Here is a 24,296-nt window from a genome sequence, read left to right as displayed (position 1 = left end):
GACCCCGCAGCGTCGCCGGTACCGGGGGTCAGCCCGGAGGCTGCGCGGAGGGTCCCGGGGTGCCCCCGTGATAGCGGGGTGTGTGTGGGGGTCTCTGCCCCGCTCACCGTGCCGGGGCACGTCCCTGCGCTGGGGACAGCCCGGGGACACCGGAGGGGGGGGGCGTGTCCATCGCCGGGGGGGCGGGGCTAAGCGAGGGCGCGTCCCGGGGCGTGCCCGGTGTTGGCGGAGCGGCTCGGTGCCACCGGAGCACCATGAACCGCTTCAAGGCGTCCAAGTTCCGACATACCGAGGCCCGGCTGCCCCGCAGGGAGGTGAGTGCTGCGGCGCGGGGGGGGGGGGCTGGGGCAGGACCGGAGCGGAGCGGGACCAGCCCCGCGGCAGCGACGGGGCGACCCCGGGATGCCGGGGCCCCGGGTCCGGCTGCCGTGGCACCGTCGGTAGAGCGAGTCCACGTCCCTAGACCCCCGGTTCCCGGTCCCCTCCACCCGGTTCCCGGTCCCCACCCCCGGTGTTGGTGCCCGCTCCCGGTGCAGCGGCTCCTCCTCGCCTCCCACCATCCACGGGTGTCGGGGGGGGACCCTCTCCCGGGGTGGTGCAGCCCCCCTGCCCATGAGCAGCTCTGGTGCCACCGGCTTGGGGTACCCATCCCCGTGGTGGCCGGGAGCCGGGCCCTGGCTGGCACGGACGGTTGCCCCCCGGCTCGGTTTGGTGCCGGCACATCCCGGGCAGCACCGACTTGCCCGGGGCCAGGCAGGGAAACGTGCACCCCGAGCATGAAATGCTGGGCCCCCCGCTCCAGCCACCCCGCTTCCGCAGGCAAAGGGGAAGCGCTGAGGCCCCATGGGACGGCGCTGAGCCCCGACACCCTCCCCGCCAGCTGCGGAGCTCGGTGCCACCGAGGCCAGGCGGGTCTGGTGGGTCTCACTAGGCAGCACCGAGCCAGGGGGTGCCCAGCTCTGGCCCATGAATCCCACGTTATTCCCCATGGATCATCAGCCCCAACCACGCCGAGTGTCGTGATCCATCTCGGCTTGTGCTGGGTGAGCCACGTTGGGGAGCGTTGTCAGGACACGTAGCCCTTCCAGGGGCTTCCCAAGCTGGACACGCTTGGCACCTCCACGGCACCATGGCTATGAGCGAGGCTGCTGCCACTCTGCCATGGTGGAGAAGGATGTCCCCTGCCCGGGTAGCTCCCAGTGGGGCGGAGGGGAGCTGGCATGGCTACAGCAGGGTGCCTGCTGGGGATGGTCCCACGTGGGGATGGGACAGCGTGGACCAGTTGCGTGGCACAGGCTGCTCTGGTCACCAGTCATGGTGGCATGCAGGTGTGGGGAGTCAGTACCCTTTAGCAGCAGCCCCGTGGCCAGAAAATGCTTGGGATGGGTGAGTGATGCTGCTAAAAAATCTTTGCATCTTCTTGCCTCCAAAAAGAATTTGGGGGCCCCCAGGGCCACCAAAATGTTTGTCTCCCAGCCCTTGGACATCAGCGGTCTTCTTCCCTGTCCCTTCCTGGCCAGGCCGGCCTGTCCTGCACTCGCAGACCTGACAGAGACCTGAAACATCCCCCCCTGAGCTTCAAACGTAGGAGGGGACATGGTGGCCCCTGCCATGGTGCCTGGCCTTGAGCATCCCAGCGTCGTTGGGGACACTGAGGGACAGTGTGTCCTCACCCCGGTGTGCAGGGAGGCATCTGCTCTGCCTCTGAATGCCAGCACCGGGCTCGGCACACGGGAGGTGACATTTCCCATCCAGGTGTGAAACGTGTCCCCGGGAAGCGGGGAGGAGGTGGGAGGTGGATGTCTCCTCTCCGAACCCATCTCAGGTGTCACAGCAGGAACGTGCTGTGTCCCCGGCCGAGCAGACCGGCTTGTTTACGGAGGTGGACACTTGACCTGGCCAGATCAGGAAGCACAGTGTAAACATGAAGGATCACATCTGAGGCAGCGTCCCCCAGGGCGCTCTGCTGGCAGAATCGCCCCGAAAGCTCGCGCTTCCTTTTGGGGCCGTAGCCAGGACGGTGCCATATGCTTTACCGGCCGCCCTGGCACGCTGCGGGAAGGATCGCATCCCCGAGGGCTCCCGCATCCATGCGATGGACCAGCTCAGCTGTCCCTCTGCAAAACCTCGCTGCAGGGGTCCTGCGTGGTACCCCCGGATGCTGGGGGACAGATGTGAACCAGTGACCCCCCTCGCCGAGGGACCAGTGCAGGGTGACAGGGGGGGGACAGATGTGAACCAGTGACCCCCCTCACCGAGGGACCAGCACAGATGGCAGGATGCTTCCTCCTGGGTCTTAGTCAGGCTCCAGACTGGTTCCCCATCCCCGCTGCAGCCCCCAGTCCCACCCGCTGGGTGCAGGGAGAAGAGCCTCCCTTCAGCAGAAGAAGGGTTAACAGGTCTGCCACTGAGCTGGCTGTTGTGACAAGGACCAGAGGAAGTGCTGCAGGAACTGCTGCTCTCTGTCAGGCCTCAAAAGGAAGCCCTGCAAGGAGAGGAAACACGGGGCTCGGTGTTTTTGGGGCTGCGTGCGCAGCTCTCTGCCCTGCTCTGGGGACACGGGGCAGCTCTCTGCCATGCTGGTGGTGGCACAGGCATGGTGACAGCCATAAAACACCCTGCTTGAGGGTTGGACTTGGCCCTGGGTGTGCCAGGGAGCTCTTGATCCTGGTGGCCACTTGAGGTCGGGTGTCTGTGTCACCTGGAGTGGGTCTGGCTGGCGCAGGGTGACATCAGTTTATTGCAAAGACCTCCGAGCCCTTCACAGCATGGGAGAGCCCAGGGCTGGGACGGTTTTGGGCAGAGATGAGCTGCTCCTGTCTCCCGTTCCCAGCAAAACTGGCCCCAAAGCCCCCAGCACTGGTGAGGGGCTGCACTTTTATGCCAGGAGCGTGAGCAGCCATGTTGTCCTGTCCCTCCCAGAGAGCAGAGCCCTGCAAAAGTGACCTGTTGGTGTCAGTGGCCTCCAGGTAGTGCCATGTCCGTCACTGGGGGGGCTCTGTCAGGGCTGAGGGTCTCTAGTGGTGCTGTACCGATGCTTTGTTGTCTCCTGCGGTGTTGGGCCCCTCCGAAGCATCTCCTGATGGGGATTTTCCTTCTCTATCCCAGGCCTGGATCGGGGGTATCCGAGCGGGCTCCGTGGCATCCTGTGGCAACCACGTGAAGGCCAGCTGCCGCTGGATCGCCTTCAATGCCGAGTCGGCAGGTGAGGCACATGGGAAAGGGTGCTGGGATGTGGGATGGATGTGCCCCTGTGGTCCCTGTGGGGCTGGGTGGCCCCCATGCACCCCAGGAGGCATGAGGGTGAGTGGAGGGGGCTCTCCCTGAGGTCCCTCAGAGGTGCTGACAGTCCTGTGCCTCTTGGCTTGCATTGCAAAGCTGGGTGGTCCCACCATATCCCTGGTTGGGGGCTGGGGGGGACAGTTCTGGGAGCATCGTATGGGCGATGGGCAGGCTGGTGACCTGTTCCTGTGTCCTCTCCTGCAGGAGTGCTGGGCATCGTGCCGCTGGAGTGCGAGGATGGAGGCAAGAGGACCGTGTCTCAGCTCTGCTGCCACTCAGGTGAGCTAGGACATGTCCCCTGCCTCTGCCATGCTCTGTAGGAGTCGGGTACCACCTCCCACCTCCACAGGAGGCTTTTGGCCCTGTGTGGGCTGTGTGAGGTGCTGAGTCCCAGCCCAGGATGCCGTGTCAGGCTCTCTCTTTCCCAGGTGAGGGGCTGGGGGAGTGGCTGGAGTCCCCAGAGACCATCACCCATGGGCAGGGTGACCCTGAGGAGTCTCGCTGGTGCGTGGGCCACAAGCTGGCTGCAGCCACGCTGACCACTCTGCCAGGCTGGGCTTCTGCGAAGGAGCCAAACTGATCCACGTCCCTTCATCTCTCGAGCTGCAGCGAGCTCTGGGCATGTAGCTCTTGCTGACGCTGTTCCTCTAGTGCACCCTCCCCATGTTACTCATTGCACGCCCTGAAATTCCCAGTACACCCAGTGCCGGGCTGGCAGAGGAGCTGGGGATGGCATCACTGTGGGTGTACCCAGCTCCAGTGACGGCAGGAACAGGCTGGACCGGTGGCTTCGTTGCCCTGAGCAGAGCGAGTGCCGCAGGGGAAGAGGCAGCTGGCACCATCGCTACTGGTGGAGAAGCATGGCTCTGCCTCCTGCCTGGGCACGGGAGGAGTGTTGGGGAGCCCGGGGTATCCCTCTCCCAGTGTTGGAGCAGCAGCACCAGCCTGGGCGGGGAGCACCGACTCCCCATTTCCCCAAAAAATTGCACCAGAGCAGCCAGTTGGGAGCTGGCCCCAGTGCCACCGCCTTCCCGTGTGCCGTGCCTTGGCAGGGACGGGCACGGAGAGCTGCACCGTGAGCTCCGCCGCTCCCCGGGGAGCGCTGGAGGGGTGCACGGGGAGCCAGCACAACATTAATGGCTTCTTAATGAGATGTAGCAGGAGCCCTTTGAAGCCGGCCATGCCAGAGCAACGCCTCCAGAGCAGGGAAGGGATTTTTTTATTTATTTTTTCTTCTCTCCTCCTGGGGCAAAGGCAGCAAATGCTGCTCGCTTTTCGTGCCTCCTGGGCCTGTCTCTCTGCAGCCTCCTGGAAGCAGAAAAGTACACGGTGACCTACTTTCCCGAGCATGCCAAACGCATCCGAGGGGCTGCTGGTGACAGTGCCAGCTTTTCTCCCATGGGGATCCGCCGCCGGAGCGGCGCGGAGCATCCCTGCTGCCAGCACGCCGAGCTGGGGTGTTACAAAGGGGACCTTGTTACCAGCATGGTCCCGCTCGCCGGCGTCCAGGCCGGCACAGACGCCCTTGTGCTTCTCCCTGTGCCTGCTGGGGATGTCCATCCTGAAATCAGAGCCAAAACTGGGTGGTGGTGGGGTAGACGGGGAGATGCCATTGTGCGGTGCTGCCCTTTGGGGCTCCTGTCCCCCACCCAAGGGCTGCAAGACCCCGATGGACAGCGTGGAGGGGCTCAGGCTCTCACAGCAGAGCTGAGCTGCTCCCAAATGCCTCGGTGGGTCTGGATCTGACCCCTGCTGCCCACCCCTGCCTGCACATGTGTGTATGAAAAGGCTGGGGAAGAGTGAAGGTGGGCAGACATGGTGTCTGCAGGGGTCTGGTGAGGACCAACCTCTGCCTTTCTCTTTCCAGATGTGGTTACAGACTTTGACTTCTCGCCCTTCGATCAGCTCCTGCTGGCTACGGGCTCTGCCGATGAGACGGTGAGTGCTCGGTGCCAGGGGTCTTAGGGGGCACACCGTGTCACTCAGCATGTCCCTGGGATTTCACTGTAGAGCCTGAAGGAGATGGGAGATGGAGGGATGGGAATAAGAGGGGCGTGGGGTGGGAGGGTGCCAGCCTTGGGGAGCAATGTGGGATGTCCCCAGGTTGTGGGGGACAGTGCAGATAGTGTCAGCCCTCCCCCACCTGGGATGCCCACAGCTCTGATCCCACCGAGCTGTGACGAGGGGTCAGCTGGTGCCCTCAGGGGCCAAAAAGCAGCAAGCCCAAGTCAAGCACTGCCACCACCCAGCCAGGTCCTGCTTGCTTGCCTGGGGACTGACCCCTTTCTCTCTGGGGCTGCAGGTGAAGGTGTGGCGCCTGCCTGAGAGCAGCCAGGACATGCCCAGTGGTGCAGGGCTGACCCTGGGGCCCGGGGAGGGCCCGGTGGACATGCTGCAGTTCCACCCCACGGCGGACGGCGTCCTGGCCAGCGGTGCGGGGAAGAGAGTCACTGTCTGGGATGCAGGGCAGCAGCAGCCACTGACAGGTAGGCATGGCCATTCCCACCTAACTCCCACCCGTGCCGTGTATCTCCACCATACTGGTGGCCTAGGCTCAAGCAATGGGCTCAAACCTGGACCTTGGTGTCACCGAACAGGCAGCACGGGTGGCTTTTTGGGCAGGGAACACTGCACCCCCTTTTATGTGTCCATGGGCTCCCCTACTCTCTGAGGTGGAGGTGTAAAAGGCTCCTGTGCTGCCCAGGGTGTCTGTAGCAGCTTTTCTGGGGATCCCCTGGGATGACAGGTCCCTCTCCCTGCGTGTCCCAGAGTGTGGGTAGAGGTGGGTGCCATGGGCTGTTGCTGGCCAGCCTTGCCCAGACCTCAGCTAACCCCATGGGGAGAGGAGACTGAGTGGTAGCTTAGGGGTATAAGCACCCCTTGGCTTTCCCAGGCCTCCTGCCCCTCGGATCGAGCTGCCATCGGCACAGGGATGCTCCCTGGATGAACACGGTGGGTCCCGGCCCCTGCTTTGGCTTCTACCGGCCTGGGGAAAGGCCATTTTCCCTGGGAAGTGCTCCAATGCCCACAGTTGGAGAGCGATGGCTCCTGCCTGTGGGAGAAGCCCTGCCTGATCCCGCTCCTGACCCTGCTTTCCTCCCACAGCCCTGGACTCCCACGGGGACCAGCTCCAGAGCCTGGCCTGGAAGCCAGATGGCCGCCTCCTTGGCACCTCCTGCAAGGTGAGCGGCTCGCATGGGCGACCTCCCTGCGGCATGGCGTGGCACAGCATGGCGGGGCCAGGCTGGCCGTGGTGACCCTGCTTTGGGGAGAAAAGGGCAGAAATGGGGGTGAGCGAGCGGCGCCCAGAGCCGAGGAGGACGGGAGCACTAGATGGCGCCTGCTGCTCGCCTCCCGGGCCATGCCGGACACGCCAAGAGCGTGGGTTGTGCGCAATGGCGGCCAAGCGGGCAGGCCGAGAGGGCGGGCAGGCCTCGCATGGCGGCCGAGCAGGCGGGTAGGCCAAGTGGGCAGGCCCCATATGGCGGCTGAGCGGGCAGGCTCCCAGGCCAAGCGTGCCCACCAGCTGAGGGAGCAGGCCACGCGAGCAGGCGGGCATCCATGCCGAGCGAGCCTAGGGCTGGAGAGCGCAGTCTCCCCTCTGTGCTAAGCACCCAAGCCCAGCATGGAGGCTAGGTGTGCAGGCCAAGCGAGCCGCCGGGCCTCCAGGCCGTGCATGGAGGCTGGGTGAGGAGAACCAAGCCCACAAGCCCAGCTGAGCCTGCAGGCTGAGCGAGCCGGCAGCCAAGGGGGGAGGCTGAGCAAGCAGATGCACCCCAGGTGGAGCCTGGAGGCCAGGCCAAGCACACAGACGGAGTGGGGTTAAGCAAGCGGTGGGAGCCCTGTGCCAAGCGAGCAGGTTTTGGAGTCCTCAGCACAAGAAGGACACAGAATGCCAGGCATCTGTATAGGTTAGGGATAGACCTGCTGGAAAGCACTTCTGAGGAGAAGGATCTGGGGGTCCTGGAGGAGAGCAAACTGTCCATGAGCCAGCAATGTGCCCTTGTGGCCAAGAGGGCCAATGGGATCCTGGGCTGAGTAGGGAAGAGTGTGGCCAGTAGGTGCAGGGAGGTCATTCTCCCCCTCTGCTCTGCACTGGGGAGGCCACAGCTGGAATCCGGCGTCCAGTTCTGGGCTCCTCAGTTCAAGAGAGACAGGGAACTGCTGGAGAGAGTCCAGCGTAGGGCAACAAAGATGATTAAGGGATTAGAGCATCTCCCTCTACTGAGAGGGAGATGCTCTAATCCCAGTGAGAAAAGGCTGAGAGAGCTGGGGCTCTTTAGCCTGGAGAAGAGAAGGCTGAGGGGAGACCTTATTAATGCTGACAAGTATCTAAAGGGTGGGTTGAAGGAGGATGGAGATGGACTCTTTCCAGTGGCTCCCAGTGACAGGACAAGGGGCAACGGGCACAAGCTGGAACAGGGGAAGTTCCACTCAAATATGAGGAAGAACTTCTTTGGGGTGAGGGTGGCAGAGCCCTGGAACAGGCTGGAGTGGAGATGGTGGAGTCCCCTTCTTTGGAGATCTTCAAGACCCACCTGGATGTCACCCTGAGTGATGTGCTCTGGGCAACCCTGCTTTGGCCGGGGAGTTGGACCGGATGATCTCAAGAGGGTCCCTTCCAACTCTGACAATTCCATGATTCCGTGCCATGCCAGTAAATCCCCCCCATTCTCTTCCACTGGTACCAAGTGGGAAGATGAAGAGGAGGCCAGAAACATATAATATAGAAGTCCTGAAATTATTTGGGCATTAAATGGGATATTTTGAATTGAGGGTGGAGGGAGGTGGAAGATGATAGCCTAAGGGTAGTCATGAAATAAGATGTGTGCTACTTACAGTAAGTAAAGAAATGAGCCCCTCTGCTGGGAAGACAGGCTGAGAGCTGAGGGGGTTCAGCCTGGAGAAGAGGAGGCTCTGGGGAGACCTTGGAGCCCCTTCCTGTCTCTCAATGGGGGAGCTCCAGGAAAGCTGGGGAGGGACTCTGGATGAGGGAGGGGAGCCCTAGGAGGAGGGGGAAGGGTTTGACCCTGAAAGAGGGGAGATGGAGCTGAGCTGTGGGGAAGAACTTGTTTGGTTTGAGGGTGGGGAGAGCCTGGCCCGGGTTGCCCTGAGAAGCTGTGGCTGCCCCATCCCTGGAGGGGTTCAAGGGCAGGTTGGAGGGGGCTTGGAGCAATGTGGTGTGGTGGGAGGTGTCCCTGCCCAGGGCAGGGGGGTTTGAACTGGATGGGTTTTCAGGTCCCTTCCTATCCGAACCATTCCATGATTCTGTGACCTGAGCTATGCCATGGGGTGTGGGTCAGCCCCCAGGCAGCGTTGCCATGCTGTGCCATGTGGGTCTAGCCACCACAGTGTGCGCACCCCAGATAGCACCTTGGCAGCAAGGCTGGCACCAGGGCACCTCTCTGCTGCCTCTGCGCCCCCGTCAGCCCTTTCTGAAGGGCACTCCATTCCCGGTTTGTTCATGGGGTGCTGGGCAGGAGAAAGCTCACTCCCCAGCCCACAGGATGCTGGGGAGTGCAGGCAAGATGGCATCCCAGAGGTTGGGCTGCAGCCCTGGCTCTACATTAGAGTCTCCCTGCTTCTCCGGGAGCATTTTTGAGGGTGTGGGGGTCCTGGTGAGGCTGTGGAGGTTCTGGGGGTGTGTGCCCCCCCCTGTGATGTGGAGCAGGACCTGGAGGACACTGTGCAAGCCATCCACAGGGACAGACACCACAGGCAGGAGAGTGATGGGCAGGAAGGAGGGGGCCTGCTTGCTCCAGCCTTCTGCCTGACACGGCCTGACATCCCGCTGGCCCCGGGGTCCTTAACCCTCCTCTGTTTTCTTTTTATCTCAACAGGACAAGAAACTGCGGATCTTTGACCCCCGAGCCAGCCCGGCTGCCTCCCAGGTACTGTCCCTCCAGGGTGTACTTACTGGGTGACGTGGTGGCATCAGTCCTGCCTGACCGGGGTGCCGTGGGGTGGGCTTAGTGCCCCAAACTGTCCTACCCCTGGGACAGCTTGGGAGAGACAGCACAACGGTGTGGACTGAGGGCAGGGGGAACGGGCAGCCTCCTCCTCGGCCCCGGTGGGGTTTGGCACGGGGGACCCCTGCCCTGTTGCTGGGGATGGCAAGCTCTCCCAGTGCGTTGGCAAGCTGCTGCCAGGGCTGGCTACCTGTGGTCAGTGACCCGGAGCCACGTGGGCACGAGAGCTGTGGGCTCCCCGGCTCTGCGGGAGCTGGGCGAAAGGCTCTCGGGGAGGAGGACCTGCCAAGGGTGAGGGCTGGGCGGCTGGATCCGCACAGCTCAGCAAATAACAGCGATTAGGAAATAAGTAGAGGACTTAAGCCTTGACGTCGAGTTTAAACAGCCTCTTATTAGAGGTTTCCTGTGGCTTGGGGGGGCTCTGGCTGCCAGCGGCCGCCGGCCCTTGCTGCTGGAAGGCTTTGGGAGGGGAAGGATGCAGTGGAGAGCAGGGTGAGATGGCTCTGCTGCTCCTTGTGCCTCTCCTGCTGCCGGTGTGTGCGTGCCTGTGGGCTGGGCTCAGGAAGCCAGTGGCCTCCAATGGCTGGGCTCAGGCATGGTGTGACCCCAGGTGCTGACCTCCTGTAGCGCCCCTGGGTGCTTTGTGTGGGTGCTCTGATCCTTCTTGCAGCCTTATAAATACAATAATACAATATATTAAGTAAAAACCCAGTGGTTACACATGCAAGCGAGCCAGGGCAAAGTGCTCCCAGCCCTCAAGTGACACTTTCCTGCTCTGGGTGCCACTCGGCGTGGCTGGAAGGTACCGGTCTCTGCTCCCAAATCCATCCTGCACCCATCCTCCAGCGACCTCGGGTGCTGCTCCCCACCTCGCCTGCCCCCCCCTTCTCCCCCTGCCAGACCTGTTGGCTTCTATAACGGCGTTTCGGCAAAGCTGCGAGCTCCATGGGCTCGAGCCAAGTCTCCTGGGGAGGGTGGACTCCGTCTCGCTGAGCTATTAAAAATAACGTGTGAGTGATGGTGGCTGTTCAAAGCAGGCAGCTCGCTTCCCTCCCCTGCCGTCTGATCCAGCCCGGGGCCGGTGCTCTCGGGCTTTGCCAAGAGAAATATTCACCTTCGCTGCCGCGGCTGAGCACTGCCGTGCTGCAGCCCTAACCCCGGCCGGCCCAGAGTGGATGAAGATGTTTAGTCTTAGAGAAGTACCGTGCTGAAGGGGAAAACTTTAAAATGCCATAAATCCTCTAGAAGTTTGCACAGGGCTTGCTTAGCCAAGAGGAATAACACTCCTGTGTTTTGTTGTTTTGTGTTTTGGTTTTTTTTTTCCTTTTTTTTTTTTTTTCCCCGGTTGCTGGAGGGCCAGGTTATTTGGAAAAGCTCCTTCTCTCCCTGGGGCCAGCGCGGTTACGAAACCAGGTGATGCCGGGGCTGCCTGTGCAGTGCCAGCACCTTTCAAGCTCCTGGCTTTGAAGTCGCCTGGGTTGTGGTGGTTTATTTTATTATATTATTATATTTTTTTTTGCAGAGGTGAGCGGTGTGATGAGTTTTCCAGCTGGGCTGGCCCCTGCGGCGCCGCGGGCTGGGTTTCCTCTGCAGCAGGCGAAGGGCTCGGGCTCAGCACCGCCGCCGGCTCACCCCGCTGCGGCACGCGATGCCGGAGCCAGCCTCGGCGGAGGGCTGCTCCTCCGGCTGGTTTTCTTAATTTGCCAAGCCTGCCTCATTAAACCGTTCCTTTTTTTAGAGCCGGGGAAAAGGATGAGAAGGAGCTAAAATAAGAGCCTCGGGGAGGAGGGGTCTCCACCACCGTTCTGTGATGCCTGATGCTCTCGGGGATGCAGCAGACAGGGCTGGGGACTGAGGATGGATGAGGGTGAGGAGGGTGACTGGCAGGCTGCCTGTGCCCCACAGTCGTGCCCCGGTGAGGGCCTGACCCCCCCCATTCCCGGTTACGGCCGTGGCAGCTATTTTGAGCATGTCCCAACAACGGGCAGGAGCCTGTGACGCAGCGAGAGCGGCGTGGCCAGGGCCTGGCTGACCCCGCAGGGTGCCCGCTGCCTGCCCAAGGCCCTGATTTCCCTTGGGAGAGCAGTAGCCTCATCCTGCTGAACTCCCAGCCCCTGGTGGCTGCATCTAGGCTGGAACAGGGAGCTGCAGCAGCCCCTCTGCTAGTATTAGGGCTGTGCTTGCACCCCATTGCTCCTCAGGGACCCCAAGCTGGCAGTGGAGATGACCCTGCTGCAGCAGGTCCTGCTATGGTGCTTCCATGTGCCTGGCCGAGTCTGGGTCCGCGTCCGAGTGCCGCCGTCCCTCTGGAGTGTTTCCCTGAGTCCCATCCTCTGCCTCATCCCCTCCCAAGGCCACGCTGCCCCGGCCACAGCCCTGCCTCCCCTCCCACGGGTGCTGGTGGTCACCCTCCTCGCCTTGACCCTCTCCCTGGAAACGAGTCACATCCTCTCCCTCCTGGCTTTGGCTCTGCCGTGGCTCGTGGCTCAGCGCTTCTCCCCTCCCACCCCCCAATGTCTGGGAAAACCCCACAAAACGGCCATCTCACCACCCCTGCGTCGTGCCCTTGGGCTCCATCCTGCACCAGCCGTGGACCTTCGGGTGTGGGGGGACAGAGCAGGGGGTCAGAGCACCCGGAGTGTACCCATACCCCAGCTAATGCCCGAGGTGGGTCACCATGAGCAGCGCAGGGCAGTGATTTGGGTGCAACATGGGCTACTAAGGTGGCATCTCTGCTTGCCCCTACCCCCAGCCACCTTCTCCTTTGGGTGCGGGCAAGCTCTGGATCCCCAGGGCTTGCAGGGACAAGGTGGGCACACAGTGCCCTGCCTGCACAGCGGGATGGGGTCTTGCCCATCCTCTAAAGCAGTGCTCTGCAAAGCAGGGTGCCCACAGCAATCTGTGGGGGCAGAGAAAAAATCTTAGACCTTCAGCTGTAAGTGCATATCATTTAAATATTAATTAATATGCATCTGCTGGGGGTGCATCCTCAAAAATATTTACTGACAGGAGTGTGCAACCCCCCCTTCCCCCCCAAAAAAACCACTTAGAGGTGCTGCTGGAGCAAAGGAGGTGGCTCAGGGGGGCAGAAAGCTGCTACCATGGATGGGGGGACTGTCCCACGCAGCGTGGCCCCACGTGAGCCCGTGCCCTGGTTTGGGGTGGCAGAGCGACGTCTGCCAGACACAGCATCACTCTGGGCCAGCGGCGTGTGGAGCCGGTGGCCACATCCTGCCCTGGCACACTCGAGTGGGGGCCTGCGAGCATCTGGCCAGCACCTGGCTCCCATTACTGAGTGCGGCAGGCACCGCCGGTGCCGGGCTGCGGGGCCACCGCTGCCACCGAGCGTGGCCTGTGTGGGACGGAGAGGAGCTGGCTTCATTCTCATGAGAAACTTCTTCCCCCGCCGGCGTTGGGGCAGGACCGGGGGCGAGGGAACGGCCGTGCACACCCCTGGCCAGAGCAAGGTCCTGCTCACGTTTTAATGAGCTGGAGCTTTAATGAGCGGGACCAGGGCTGAGGGCAGCTGGGGACAGCTGGCAGGGTGTCCCTGGGGGTTTGTCCCCACCGTGGGTTTGTCCCCCCCTACCTCGTGGGCCACGCTGGGGGCAGAGCTCAGTGCCCAACATACCCTGGTGTGGGGCAGGACCATGCTGGCCCCCTAGACCAGGGAGTCACACCTCTGCCCATGGTCTCAGGGATGGGAGAGGGATTCCAGTCCCTCTCCCAGACGTGGCCACCATCCCATGGGCCTCATCAACCCCTTGCCATGGTGGGAGAGGGTCTTTATGGGCGGCATGGCCATGGTGGCAGGGCGATGCTGTGGCGAGGGGGACATCCAGGCTGGGTTGACCATGCCTGTAGCAAGGACCCCACGGACCCCAACGTGTCACCTCTGCCCAGGATCCGGCTGTCAGCCCAGGACCTGGGGGCAGAGCTCAGTGCCCAACATACCCTGGTGTGGGGCAGGACCATGCTGGTCCCCCAGACCAGGGAGTCACACCTCTGCCCATGGTCTCAGGTCCTGCTCACGTTTTAATGAGCTGGAGCTTTAATGAGCGGGACCAGGGCTGAGGGCAGCTGGGGACAGCTGGCAGGGTGTCCCTGGGGGTTTGTCCCCACCGTGGGTTTGTCCCCCCCTACCTCGTGGGCCACGCTGGGGGCAGAGCTCAGTGCCCAACATACCCTGGTGTGGGGCAGGACCATGCTGGCCCCCTAGACCAGGGAGTCACACCTCTGCCCATGGTCTCAGGGATGGGAGAGGGATTCCAGTCCCTCTCCCAGACGTGGCCACCATCCCATGGGCCTCATCAACCCCTTGCCATGGTGGGAGAGGGTCTTTATGGGCGGCATGGCCGTGGTGGCAGGGTGATGCTATGGCAAGGGGGACATCCAGGCTGGGTTGACCATGCCTGTAGCAAGGACCCCACGGACCCCAATGTGTCACCTCTGCCCAGGATCCGGCTGTCAGCCCAGGACCTGGGGGCAGAGCTCAGTGCCCAACATACCCTGGTGTGGGGCAGGACCATGCTGGTCCCCCAGACCAGGCTGGGTTGACCATGCCCATAGCAAGGACCCCAACGTGTCACCTCTGCCCAGGATCCGGCCGTCAGCCCAGAACCGCTCACTGGGGGAAGGCGCATCAGGACATAGAGAGACTTTTACCCTTCCTCCCCTCCACCCCATCAGCGCGGTATCCCACGCTGGGGTCACCCCGGGGGTACCTGACTCCCAGCCTCGGCAGCGGCTTCCTCCGGGCTGGGGGAAGGTCCGCAGCATCCCACATTCCCAAGGAGACCGTGGGAAGCTTTGAAAAAGTTGGCCTGGCTCTGGGCTGCCTATTTATAGCACCGCGCGCTCGGCGCTCTCATGCTTCTGTTCCCCAGCGTAGCTGCACGGGACTGTTTATATTTCCTCTGCTCTGCTTCCCCCTCGGCCGTCCTTCCCAGGAATGCCGCTTGGTATGGCAGACATGGGGAAGTCGAGGAGGATTCGGGATGAGCCGGCAGCATCACGAGGGGTGCGGACGTTTGGGGGGCACTGGCTCACCCTCACCTGGATGCCCTTCCCTCACCGGCTCGGCAGGGTGCAGGTCGGGGCTGGGGCTCTGACATGGCATTTTGGGAGTCCCCCCACCCCGGCTTGTTGCCCAATGGGGCTCCTGGCAGCCTCGTAGTCAAGGTGTTTGGGGGATTTAGGAACAGCCTCGTCGCAGGGCTTGCGGGGCCAGTGGCTGCAAGAAGAATCCCAGCCCCATGCCTGAGCATCCGTGCGGAGATGGGAGCTTCCATAGCCGTGGGGGATGTCCCGGTGGGAGCTGGCTCGCCTTCCTGCCCTTGCTGGGCCAGTGGCATCCTCAGGGAGGTTGCCTTGGCCTAGCCAAGGGCAGGAGGGGCTAGACGGAGGCGGTGGACTGTGCTGGCAGCGGGGTGGGAAAGGCAGAGCCTCCTCAGCTCCCCATGGGCAGGGGGACCATGGTGATGCTGGTGGGATCAGGGAGGTGGCATGGGCAGGAGGGGGCTCACCCCTCTCCCTCCCCACACCCAGCAGGGGGCTGGGGCAGCGCTGGCAGCGTGATGGCTTCCAGAGCACGGCGGCCACCATATGTGGTGTCTGGGCTCCCTGCAGTCCCCAGCTGGCAGGACACAACTCAGGGTGTCCCCGAGCTCTGGGCAGAGACCAGGAGCGGGGCTGGCCTGGGAGAGGCTGCTCTGCTCTCCTGGCCACCTCTGGAGTAACCAGGATTTGGCAACTGGGGGAGATCACATTCTTGTGCCGGGAGGAGGAGGATGCAGCGCTGTGGTTAACCCCTCAGCTCCCCAGGAAGCCGTTCCTCCTTCTGCTCTCTGCTGCCTCGTGGGGTTTGGAGAGAGCCACAGCTTTCCCCGTGTGCATGGACCCCTCCTTTAGGTACGGGGAGGAGGAGTCTGTCCCCAGAGCCTAGAGGGGAACCCTCCTGCCCTGGCACCCGCTGGCAAAGGGGTGTCTCAGCCTGGCTCTGATGCCTTCTGTGCCCACGCAGGTCCCTCCGCTGGAGCTGCTTCCCACGGGGGTCAGATGTTTGCGGTCTGCTGGCCGTGCCCACGCTCTGCCAGCCACAGGCACGGGCAGGGCTGAGCTGTCCTGGCCCCTGCCAGCCACGGAGCCTCTGCCAAGGGCAGAGCTGTGACCCCCCCCCATCTATCCAGCCTCCCAGCCCTGGGCTCTGTCTCTCCCTGCGCTGCATCCCTGCTGGGGGTGACGCTCCCCGCGGAGGCAGGGATCACCCCGGGGATCACCCCGGCGCCGGAGCAGCCTTTGCTTTGTGTGGGGCTCTCCCAGGCAGCCGAAGGCGGTCGCTCCCCGCGGGCAGCTGTTACCAGCTCGCCGGGACCCGCCGCACCATCGCTGCCAACAGCTGCATCCGACACGCCGGCCCTGCTCCCCGCCGCTGGCCCCCCGCAGCCCCCCGGCAGCCCGCAGCGGTGGGCTCTGGGACTGCACAGGGGGCAGGGCTGGGGACCCCCGTGCGTACCGGCACGGAACCCCCGCCTCTGCTGGGAGGGATGGGTTGAGAGAGGGAGAGGAACAATCCCAAGAAAGCCTCCCTGTGCAGCCGATCCGGCTCCAAGGAGGGAGCACAAGCTCCCCCCAGCCTGGGCTGCCTAAAACCAGCTGGGCTGGACCCACACAATGAGCTGGAGGAGGCTGGGCTGCCGTGGTGCTGGCATGGAGGGGGAGCTGGGAGGCCTCCTCAGCTCCCCGTGTGCCAGCCTGGGGCTGGTGGGCTCCTCTCAGCCTGCCTGGGGGACGAGCAGCTCAGGAGGGATGCCCATCCCTGGGGACCTGCAGCCGGGGAGGGACACGGCGTGCGGGTCCCAGCGTCAACTCAGGCTGGGTGCCAGGGTCTCTGCCAGCTCCAGGGACCCACAGCAGCCCCACGGCTGCCCCTGGGGCTCTCCACCTACCAAGCCACACTGGTGTCCACCGTTGTTGCCAGGTCACACCACCCCACCCCTGCCAAGACACTGGGGGAGAGGACATGGGGCCCCGCACGCTCACCTCTGGCAACATCTGCAGAGCCGGGTGGCTGAGCCACCACCCCGGCCCCGGCCTCCCCACATACTTGCTGCCATACGTACTGCTCAGCCGGGATGGAACTAATGCAGAAAACATGGCCCTGCGCCGCAGCCGGCACAACACGGGCTGGGGGCGGCATCGCCCTGCCCTCTGCCAGCCCTGCCGCCCGCCCCGGGGGGCTGTCACCCACCGCCGTCTCTCAGGTGCCATGCTGGATGGTGTGGGGGACCAGGGGGTGCGCGGGAGGCAACGGAGTTGGCGTGGTTGGCTATTGAATCTCCAGCTGTTGAGTTTTTGGCTGCCGCAGCCGCACGGCTCAGGTGCAGAAGCGCTCTCCCGGCCGATGAGCGGGCTGGCCCCGGCTCCCGGGGTTTCCATCCCTCTCGGCACCGATCCCGGGATGTGTTCCATTCTCCAGGCCCTTCTCCCCCCGCAGGAGCCGGCTCCGGTGCCAGCGTGTTGGGAGGCGGGGGACGGGCCCCTCCTGCCCCACATCCTGCCGCCGCGGCTGGGAGCGCCGGGCTCGGCTTGGCCAGCGCTGCCTCTTCCAAGCGAGCCGCGCTGGCTGGCGAGCGCCGTGTTTGTGCTGGCAAGGAGGCTGGCGAGCCGGAGCCAGGGGGGAGGACGAGCTTGGCACCGTGTGCCTTCTCCCGCCCCGGCTACGGGTCTCTCCGGAGAACAGGCATCCCGCTGGGGCCAGGAGCCGGGGAGGCTGCTCCCCGTGGGGCTTTTCTGGTGGTGGGGGTGGGAGATATGGCACCTCCGTGTGCCCTCGCCGCGGTGGCAGAGCCTGGCTGGCGGTCACAGTGCCGTCGTGGCCAGTGATGCACGGTGCTCACACCGAGGGGGACGCAGCTCACGGGTCACCATGTGGGTGCTGCAGAGGTGGGCAGCCTCCTTTGCCCACCCCATCTCTCCTGCCCCCCACTCCGGCTCTTCCCTGCCCTGCACGGAGGTGCCGGAAGCGCCGTGCCGGGTTGAGCTTTGGCAGGACCCTCTGCTTTTCCATGCCAGCTCTGAAATCGTTAGCAGTCTTTTATTGACGCTCGGTAAACGAGAGCGAGGGGGGCTGCAAGCGCTGCCTGCGCCGTGGGGCGAGCGCTGGCTGCCGGCTCCCGCTGGGATGCCAGGAACCGCAGGACCCATCTGGGGGCCACATGGGAGCCAGCAGGCGGCCACCACCGGCCCCGTGGTAACACGTCCCCTTCCGTCCTCGGCAGAGCGGCACCGGGGCTGGCGGGGGACACACCAGTCTGGGGACGGTGGGCAGGACGAGGTGGCGGTGTGGGCTTGGGGGGGTGCCAGCCCCTCAGAGACCCCAGGGGACAGGCAGAGTGGGGCTGCAGGGGGTTAGAGGGGTGTGGGGAGCGTGGCCGAGCTCAGTTTGGTGTCGGTGTTTCGGTAGCATCTGGACACACGGCGGGCACCCAGCTCCTGCAGCCGGGATCGGGCACGGATCGAGAGCCCAGGGATGCAGCCGGGGAAGTAAGTCCCTGTGATCCCGGCCATGGCCGTGGCCAAGCTTCTTCTCATGCCTGGCACCATGGAGCAGCTTCCTCACGGCACGCCGGCCCCCGAGCCCCCTTGCCAGGCGTGGGGAGAGCCCCGGAGGGGCAGGGAGCCATCCCATGTCCCCTCACGCTCATGTTACCTGCTGCCACCCTCCGCTCCTCATCAGGAGCCGCTCCACACAGCAACCACGCCGGCACAGGGTGGGGGCTCAGGACTGTCACCGCTTGCGGGCTGTCCCCACTGCACTGTCACCCTGGGCATCTCGCAGCAGGGCCGGGAGCCAGCGCTCAGCTCCCCGTGCTCAGCCCCGGGGGCGGCTCACGGCCGGTGAAGCAGGCGTCCCCCGCGGCGTGCACGGTGCTGCCGGCGGTGACACTGACGGCCGTGTCTCCCGTGCTTTGCAGAGCGTCCCGGGACACGAGCACAACAAGGACTCCCGGCTGCTCTGGATGGGCTCCAGCGATTGCCTCATCTCCATCGGGTTCAGCCAGGTACGGTCCTCGCCAGGAAGGTGGCCCTGGCACTCCTGGCACGTCCCAGCCCCCCTCCCTGTGACTGCTGTGCTGGGGCCACAGGTGCTTTTTGGGGTGGCCTGTCCCCTGTGAAAGCAGGAGGTCCCCTCACCAGGAGACCTGGCCCTTTCTGGGGACGGAGGGAGGCTGGCTGGCAAGGGAGGTGGTGCCATAGGGCCAGCCCTGGTGCCCACCAACACCGTGTCTGTGCCCCTGCAGATGCGGGAGAGGGAGGTGAAGCTGTGGGACACACGGCGGTTCAGCGGGGCGATGCTCACCGTGGCAGTGGACACCTCGCCCGGGTAAGGACAGGGACTCGCCGCGGGGTGGGAGGATGGGTGGTGAGGACATGAGGTGGCATGGTGGGGACGCCATGGTCAGAGACCCACGGGGAGCGCGGTGGCGGAGCAGGAGGTGGCAGAGAGCTCTTGGCACTGGCAGTGCTTGGCCACAAAGCTGGGGACAAGGTGGGGGACGGTGTGGCCATGTCCTGAGCACCATTTGGGTGGGATGGGAGGGTGGTGTCAGTGCTGGAGATGGCACGGGTGGCACTGGGGTGGGATGGCTGCTCCACAACACTGTGGTGGGTGGGTGGTGGCACTGCTGGGGACAGCACCGGCACTGTCTGAGGTGGCCGCTAGCCGGGTGGGCGCATGCACTGGGACTGGCACGGGCGAGTGAATCCTTTTGGCGCTGCCCACGTACCGGAGCGGCTCATCCCCGACCCCCTGCCCGCGGTGGGGCCGCGGTGCTTTGTGCCACGGTGCCGCGGTGGCTGCCCAGCCAGCCGTGGCCGGGCCAGCGGCAGAGCCCTGCTCCCTGGGCGTCCCTTGGGGGAGCGGAAGAGGAGCTTTTGTGGCCGTAAGGGGTCAGTGCCCCTCGTCAAGGCGCGATGGAGCCGTCTCCTGTCTGCGGGGCACCGCCAAGGTGAGGAACCGGTGGTGGACCCGGATGGTTGGACCCGGCCTGGCCTCTCCCACGCCACCCAGCGAGCCGGCTGGCGTCACCGTGCAGGAACCGGGAGGAGAAGGCAGTGACTTCATCCCACCAGGATGATGGGGGTTTTGGGGAGGGTTCTTGCCGGGCTGTGCTGGAAGCCCCTGGCTCTCCCCGGAGCTGCTGGCAGAGCACAGGGACGCAGGGACCCTCCCCACACTCTGGGCTGGCTCCATGGAGGCCAGGGTGCTGGAGTGGGCTGGGTGATGGGCAACTGCTTGGTGCCAATATGGCACAGAGCTGAGTGAGCCGTGATGGTGAGATGGCCACCCTGCTGGCATCCCCGAGGTGATGGGCAACTGCTTGGTGCCAATATGGGGCCTCTGGCACAGAGCTCAGTGAGCCATGATGGTGAGAGAGCCCGTGGCCACCCTGCTGGCATCCCCCGAGCCGAGGTGTCAGCTCCAATCCAGTGCTGGTGACAGCCAGGACTGACAGAAGGGGAGAAGATTGGCCATGGGCATGGTGGGGAGCTGCTGGCACGACGGCCAGGGGTGCAGCCCCACTGGGAGCAGGCGGAGGGGCTAGTGGAGCATCCCTCAGTGGCCACCCTGCTGGCATCCCCCGAGCCGAGGTGTCAGCTCCAATCCAGTGCTGGTGACAGCCAGGACTGACAGAAGGGGAGAAGATTGGCCATGGGCATGGTGGGGAGCTGCTGGCACGACGGCCAGGGGTGCAGCCCCACTGGGAGCACGCGAGGGGGCTGATGGAGCATCCCTTGCCCTCCTGTGAGCTCCCGGGGTGAGTGGGTCCCAGCTTTCCTCCTCCCCAGCTCTGCCATGTCCAGCCTCAGTGACCAGCCATCATTAGTGACCAGAGTGAACACTCCCAAGGGAGGCCAAGGCACACAGCAGGGGGACACTTTGGGGTCTCTTATTGCTGTTGGTGGAGAATCCAGGGGGTTACCCCAAATCCTGCTGCCTCTCGCACCCTGAGCGCATGGGCCTCCCCGCCGGGGCAAGCCAGCCCGGCTAAATTGGATGCAGACGCCGGGCTGGGCTCAGCCCCCTCCGCGCAGGCTGGAGTTATTTTGGCTGCCGGGTTTATCGGCCGCCAGGAATGCGGCTGTCGGGCGCTGCCTGCGCGTCACGCCGGGGCTCTGCCGGGCTGCGTGGCGATAGGGAGAGGGGCTGGGGGTGGTGGGGGCGAGCGAGGACCCCCCCCTCCCCTCTCCCCCCCCCACCTCCCCATGCCGGGGGGAGCTGCCAAGGAGGGGGAGGTGCTTTTTTTAGGCAGTTCCAGCCCCAACCGCTCCCTGCTGTAAATCTGGCGGGGATGACAAATGGCGGAGGGGGATTTGGGGCTGGCTCCCGGCAGAGGTGCCGAGCGGGGGCCGGCGGGATGCGATGCTCGGGAGCCCCGGAGCCGTGGCTAGGGCACGGGGGTGGACGGTTTGGGGGGTCACTGTGTCCCCCCCAGAGGCAGTGATCAAACAGGGCAGTGGGTCGGGCTCAGTGCTGCTGTAGGGACGGCGGTGCAGCACCCCCGGGGATGGCGGAGGCCGTTGTGGCTCGCCAGCGTGGCTGTGGGTGCCCGGCGTGGGACCCTCTGGCAGCAGAACGGTGCCGGCCATGCCATGAGCCGTGCAGAGGGAGCAGCAGCAGCAGCAGCAGCTCCTCGTTGAGGCTCTTTGAGGAAGCAATCAGTGGGCGGGCAGGAAACTCATACCATTCATTACTGACGCCGGGGCGGCAGGATGGGGAGCCCACGTCCCCACCGCGTCCCACCGCAGAGCCCTGTGCCCGCCGAGCCGGCACCGTGCATCCCGAGTGCCCTGGGGCCACAGTGTGCCCCTAAGTGGGGGTCACCCCCAGCCACACTGAACCCCCCGGGGTGGCGGGGGGGGGCTGTACCCCTGCCCAGCATCCACAGAAGAACAGGGTAGAGAGTGTGGGGGGGCACTGGCCCCATTCACCCCCACATCAGCAAGTGTGGTTTGGGGGTCTCCCATCCCAAACCTTGAGCAGGCGAGATCTTTGTGACCGTGTAAACCTCCTTTTTGAAGCACCCTGGCTGTGCTGGGGCCATGCTCTGGAACTGACACCCCCCCCCACCACGCCGATGTCTGGACCCCCAAGGAAGATGGTGGCAGAAGGCGTGGGTGGCCTCAGCCATTCTCCGTGCCATGGTCCTCAATGTGCTGCCCTTCGGGTACCCGCCAGTCCCTTCGACTCGGGTTTTGTCTTTCCTCCCCCGCCCCCCCCGGCCCCCTTTAATTAGATCAAGGAGCAGCAGGGCAGGAGCCAGGAAGGGGCCTCAATAGGTTATTGTTGCCCTAAATTGTAACCAGCACCGGTGGGGTTGGGTTACCGGCTCCCACTCGGGGTCACCGACCAGACCCCGTTGCCGCACGCCCGGCGCCCGGCACGGCACTGCCCGGGGACGGTGTCATCACTGCACCGGGGACAGCAGGAACAGCAGCTCTTTTGTGTCGCCGCATCTTTTGGTGTCCCCAAAAATGTCCCTGGGGAGGCTGGGGGCGTCTGCTCGCTGGGCAGGGGATCGGGCAGCCTCCTGCCCCATGGCTCAGGGTGATGGGATCTGCAAAGGAGCCGTGTCCCCACGGCGTGTGGTGGTGCTGGGCAGGTCCCCACGGGGATGAGAGATGGGGACGGTCGGGTCCCCACCACCCGTCACCGAGCAAAGTCCACCAGAGCTGGGAGGTGCCAGAGCCAGGACCTGCCCATGGCGGGGCACGGCAGGATTTCACGGAGGGATTTGGGGCTGTTTGGCTCCCCCAGGGCTGGAGCAGGATGTGGTGGGGACCAGGAATGCTGCCCAGGGGTGCTCAGCCCCCAGCAGCCACCTCAAACCCCCCCCATCAGCCAAAGCCTGCAGCTGAGCCTGGTGGGGACACAACCCTGGCATCTCCTGGCTCCAACCCTCCTGTGCACCAAGGCACACGATGCCACCAAGGCACATGTCCCCATCATCACCCTGCCACCTCTCCCTGGTCACCAGCTGGGACCTCGGTGGCCAGTCCTGCTCCCATCCCGCCTGCCCCCGGTGCCCTGTGCACACTTTATCCTGAGATTTAGCAATTTAGCAACCCTTTTGGGTCGTGGGGGATGTTTTGGGGAGTTTTGACGCCCACCCCAGTGGTCAGGTCTCGGTGGCAGAGCCCTGAGCAGGACAAGTCCATCCCTGTCCCCATCCCCGTCCCCCTGCACACCCCTCTTTCCACGGGTGCCTGGGTTGGCAGCTGCTCTCCATCAGTGGGCAAGGAGCTGCTCCCACTTGGCTGCCACCCCGGACACGGGGAGAAGCCACCCCATCAGGTACCCCCAACAGTGGGACCCATCCCTATGGGGCGAGATGCTGTCGGGTGGCAGCACGAAGGGGTTAATGCCGGTGCGGCCCTGTGTCGCCTGCCCCGCTAATTACACCGTGTAAAAATAGCTCGGGTGGCGGCAGCGCCGAAATGGCTCCCAGATGGGCCAGGGCCTCGGCCCACCGCTGCCTCCATGGCCGACCCACGCTCCCCGGCCCGGCCTCCCTGGCTTTCCAGGAAGCCGGAGGGATTTCGGCCTCTTCACAACCTTTTCCTGGCAGCGCCATGGGGCAGCGGGACGGGCACATGCCTGCCCTCACCCCAGGGGAACGGGGATGGGGGACCCCCGGCACCGAGGCAGCGTGTCCCCCCGGGGCTCTGCTCTGGCCGTGGGGACCTGGGGGACCCAGGGGACCCAGCTTTGGTTTCCGTGGGGCCAGGGATGGTTCTCTGGAGGCCTCAGCCCCCCAGGCTTGCGGCCATCAGGGTGCTGCCCCCGTGACTTGCCCCGGTGAAGCCGGCGGCTCCTCCCGTTGTGGCTCCCCGCCGAGCCCCCCCATCCTGCCCGGTGGCTTCTGGCCGGGGCTCTCGGTGACCAGCCCCGCTGGATCGTACAGCGAGAGGGATATGGGTTTGGGGTTTTTTTTTTATTATTATTATTATTTTATATGGGGTCATTTCAGGGGGTTTTGCAATCCTTCCCCGGCGCTGATTCAGCTTGGAGGAATTAGCAGCACCGCACGATGTGGCGCGCGTCAGGGCTGGCAGCGGCCAAGGGGACTTTTGTGCTGGGGTTTGGGAAGCCACAGGGGCTCGGGGGCTGGAGGGGCACATTTTGGGCACTGCCGAGCTCCTGTGGAGCCGCCTGGGCACTGATGTGGGTGTCAGGGGGGTCGCCAAGCCCCACGGGTGCCAAGCCCTGCCCTGGCCACATCATCTCCACGCTGAAGCCAAGCCCCATTGTCCCCTCCTGCTCCTCCAACCCCTTCCTCGCGTGGCCACCGTCGGCTGCAGCCCGGCCCCTTCCCCACCTCCCGGCTGGCACCAAAATCCTTGGGTCTGGGCATCCTGGCTGCGTGGCACCTGCCAAAGCCGAGCCCCCACTTTGTGCCAGGGCAGCCAGGGTGGCATCACCAACCTAGCTGCAGTCACTTCAGAGCTGCTGGAAGTCCCCCAGGAGCAACAGGACCTTGCCCAGGGGGTCCCCAGCACCCACTTGGCACGTGGCGGGGGGTCCCCTGCAAACCTCCAGCGGGGAAAATAGCTTTGTTAGGGGGAAGGGCAAGGCTGAAGCCAAGCAGCAGGAGGGAAAGCGAGGGGCCAGGAGGGAGGGGGCTGGAGGGTCCCTGGCAGCCCGGTGACAGTGAGGGGACACGCAGGGGCCGACCCTGCGCCCGGGCGGGCTCGGGGGGGCTGCGGCGGCGTCCGTCCCGGCGTGAGGCCGCAGCTCCGCCGGGGACATTTCTTCTCTCCTCCTGGCGGGGCTGGAAAATATACAAAGCTCGCAGTGAAAATATTTACACAGCAGCAATTTTCGGAGGAATTTGGGATGTTAATTTGAAAAATCTGTGGGGAGAGGAACCACAATGGGCCCTTTGAGCGGGCGAGCGTGGCCATCGCACCGACCCGCCCGCGCCGGCGAGGGGCCCCTCCTGCCGCTGCGCCGGCCCTAATGGGAGCCAGCCCTGCCGGAAG

The 24,296-nt window shown here is 64.5% G+C and overlaps 2 protein-coding genes across 2 annotated transcripts in view; one reads left to right on the top strand and one right to left on the bottom strand.

Annotated features, from left to right (window-relative positions):
• DNAJA3 (DnaJ heat shock protein family (Hsp40) member A3) overlaps nt 1-256 on the bottom strand; it is a 15,071-nt gene extending 14,815 nt beyond the window's left edge. The window contains exons 1-2 of the mRNA XM_014936221.1: nt 233-256; nt 23-188 (exon numbers count right to left, since the gene is read on the bottom strand). Of these exons, the coding sequence (XP_014791707.1) occupies nt 23-188; nt 233-256 (190 nt within the window). The remainder of the gene's footprint in view (nt 1-22; nt 189-232) is intronic.
• Nucleotides 191-24,296, top strand: part of LOC106884891 (coronin-7-like) — a 50,590-nt gene continuing 26,484 nt past the window's right edge. Inside the window, exons 1-9 of the mRNA XM_014936630.1 lie at nt 191-314; nt 3,109-3,205; nt 3,487-3,561; nt 5,150-5,220; nt 5,585-5,768; nt 6,388-6,464; nt 9,123-9,173; nt 18,227-18,313; nt 18,554-18,636. Coding sequence (XP_014792116.1) covers nt 255-314; nt 3,109-3,205; nt 3,487-3,561; nt 5,150-5,220; nt 5,585-5,768; nt 6,388-6,464; nt 9,123-9,173; nt 18,227-18,313; nt 18,554-18,636 — 785 coding nt within the window. The 5' untranslated portion in view covers nt 191-254. The remainder of the gene's footprint in view (nt 315-3,108; nt 3,206-3,486; nt 3,562-5,149; nt 5,221-5,584; nt 5,769-6,387; nt 6,465-9,122; nt 9,174-18,226; nt 18,314-18,553; nt 18,637-24,296) is intronic.

Source organism: Calidris pugnax, unplaced genomic scaffold (assembly GCF_001431845.1).
Source record: "Calidris pugnax isolate Ruff unplaced genomic scaffold, ASM143184v1 scaffold17, whole genome shotgun sequence".
NCBI lineage: Eukaryota > Metazoa > Chordata > Aves > Charadriiformes > Scolopacidae > Calidris > Calidris pugnax.
This window is presented reverse-complemented; position numbering and strand designations above follow the sequence as displayed.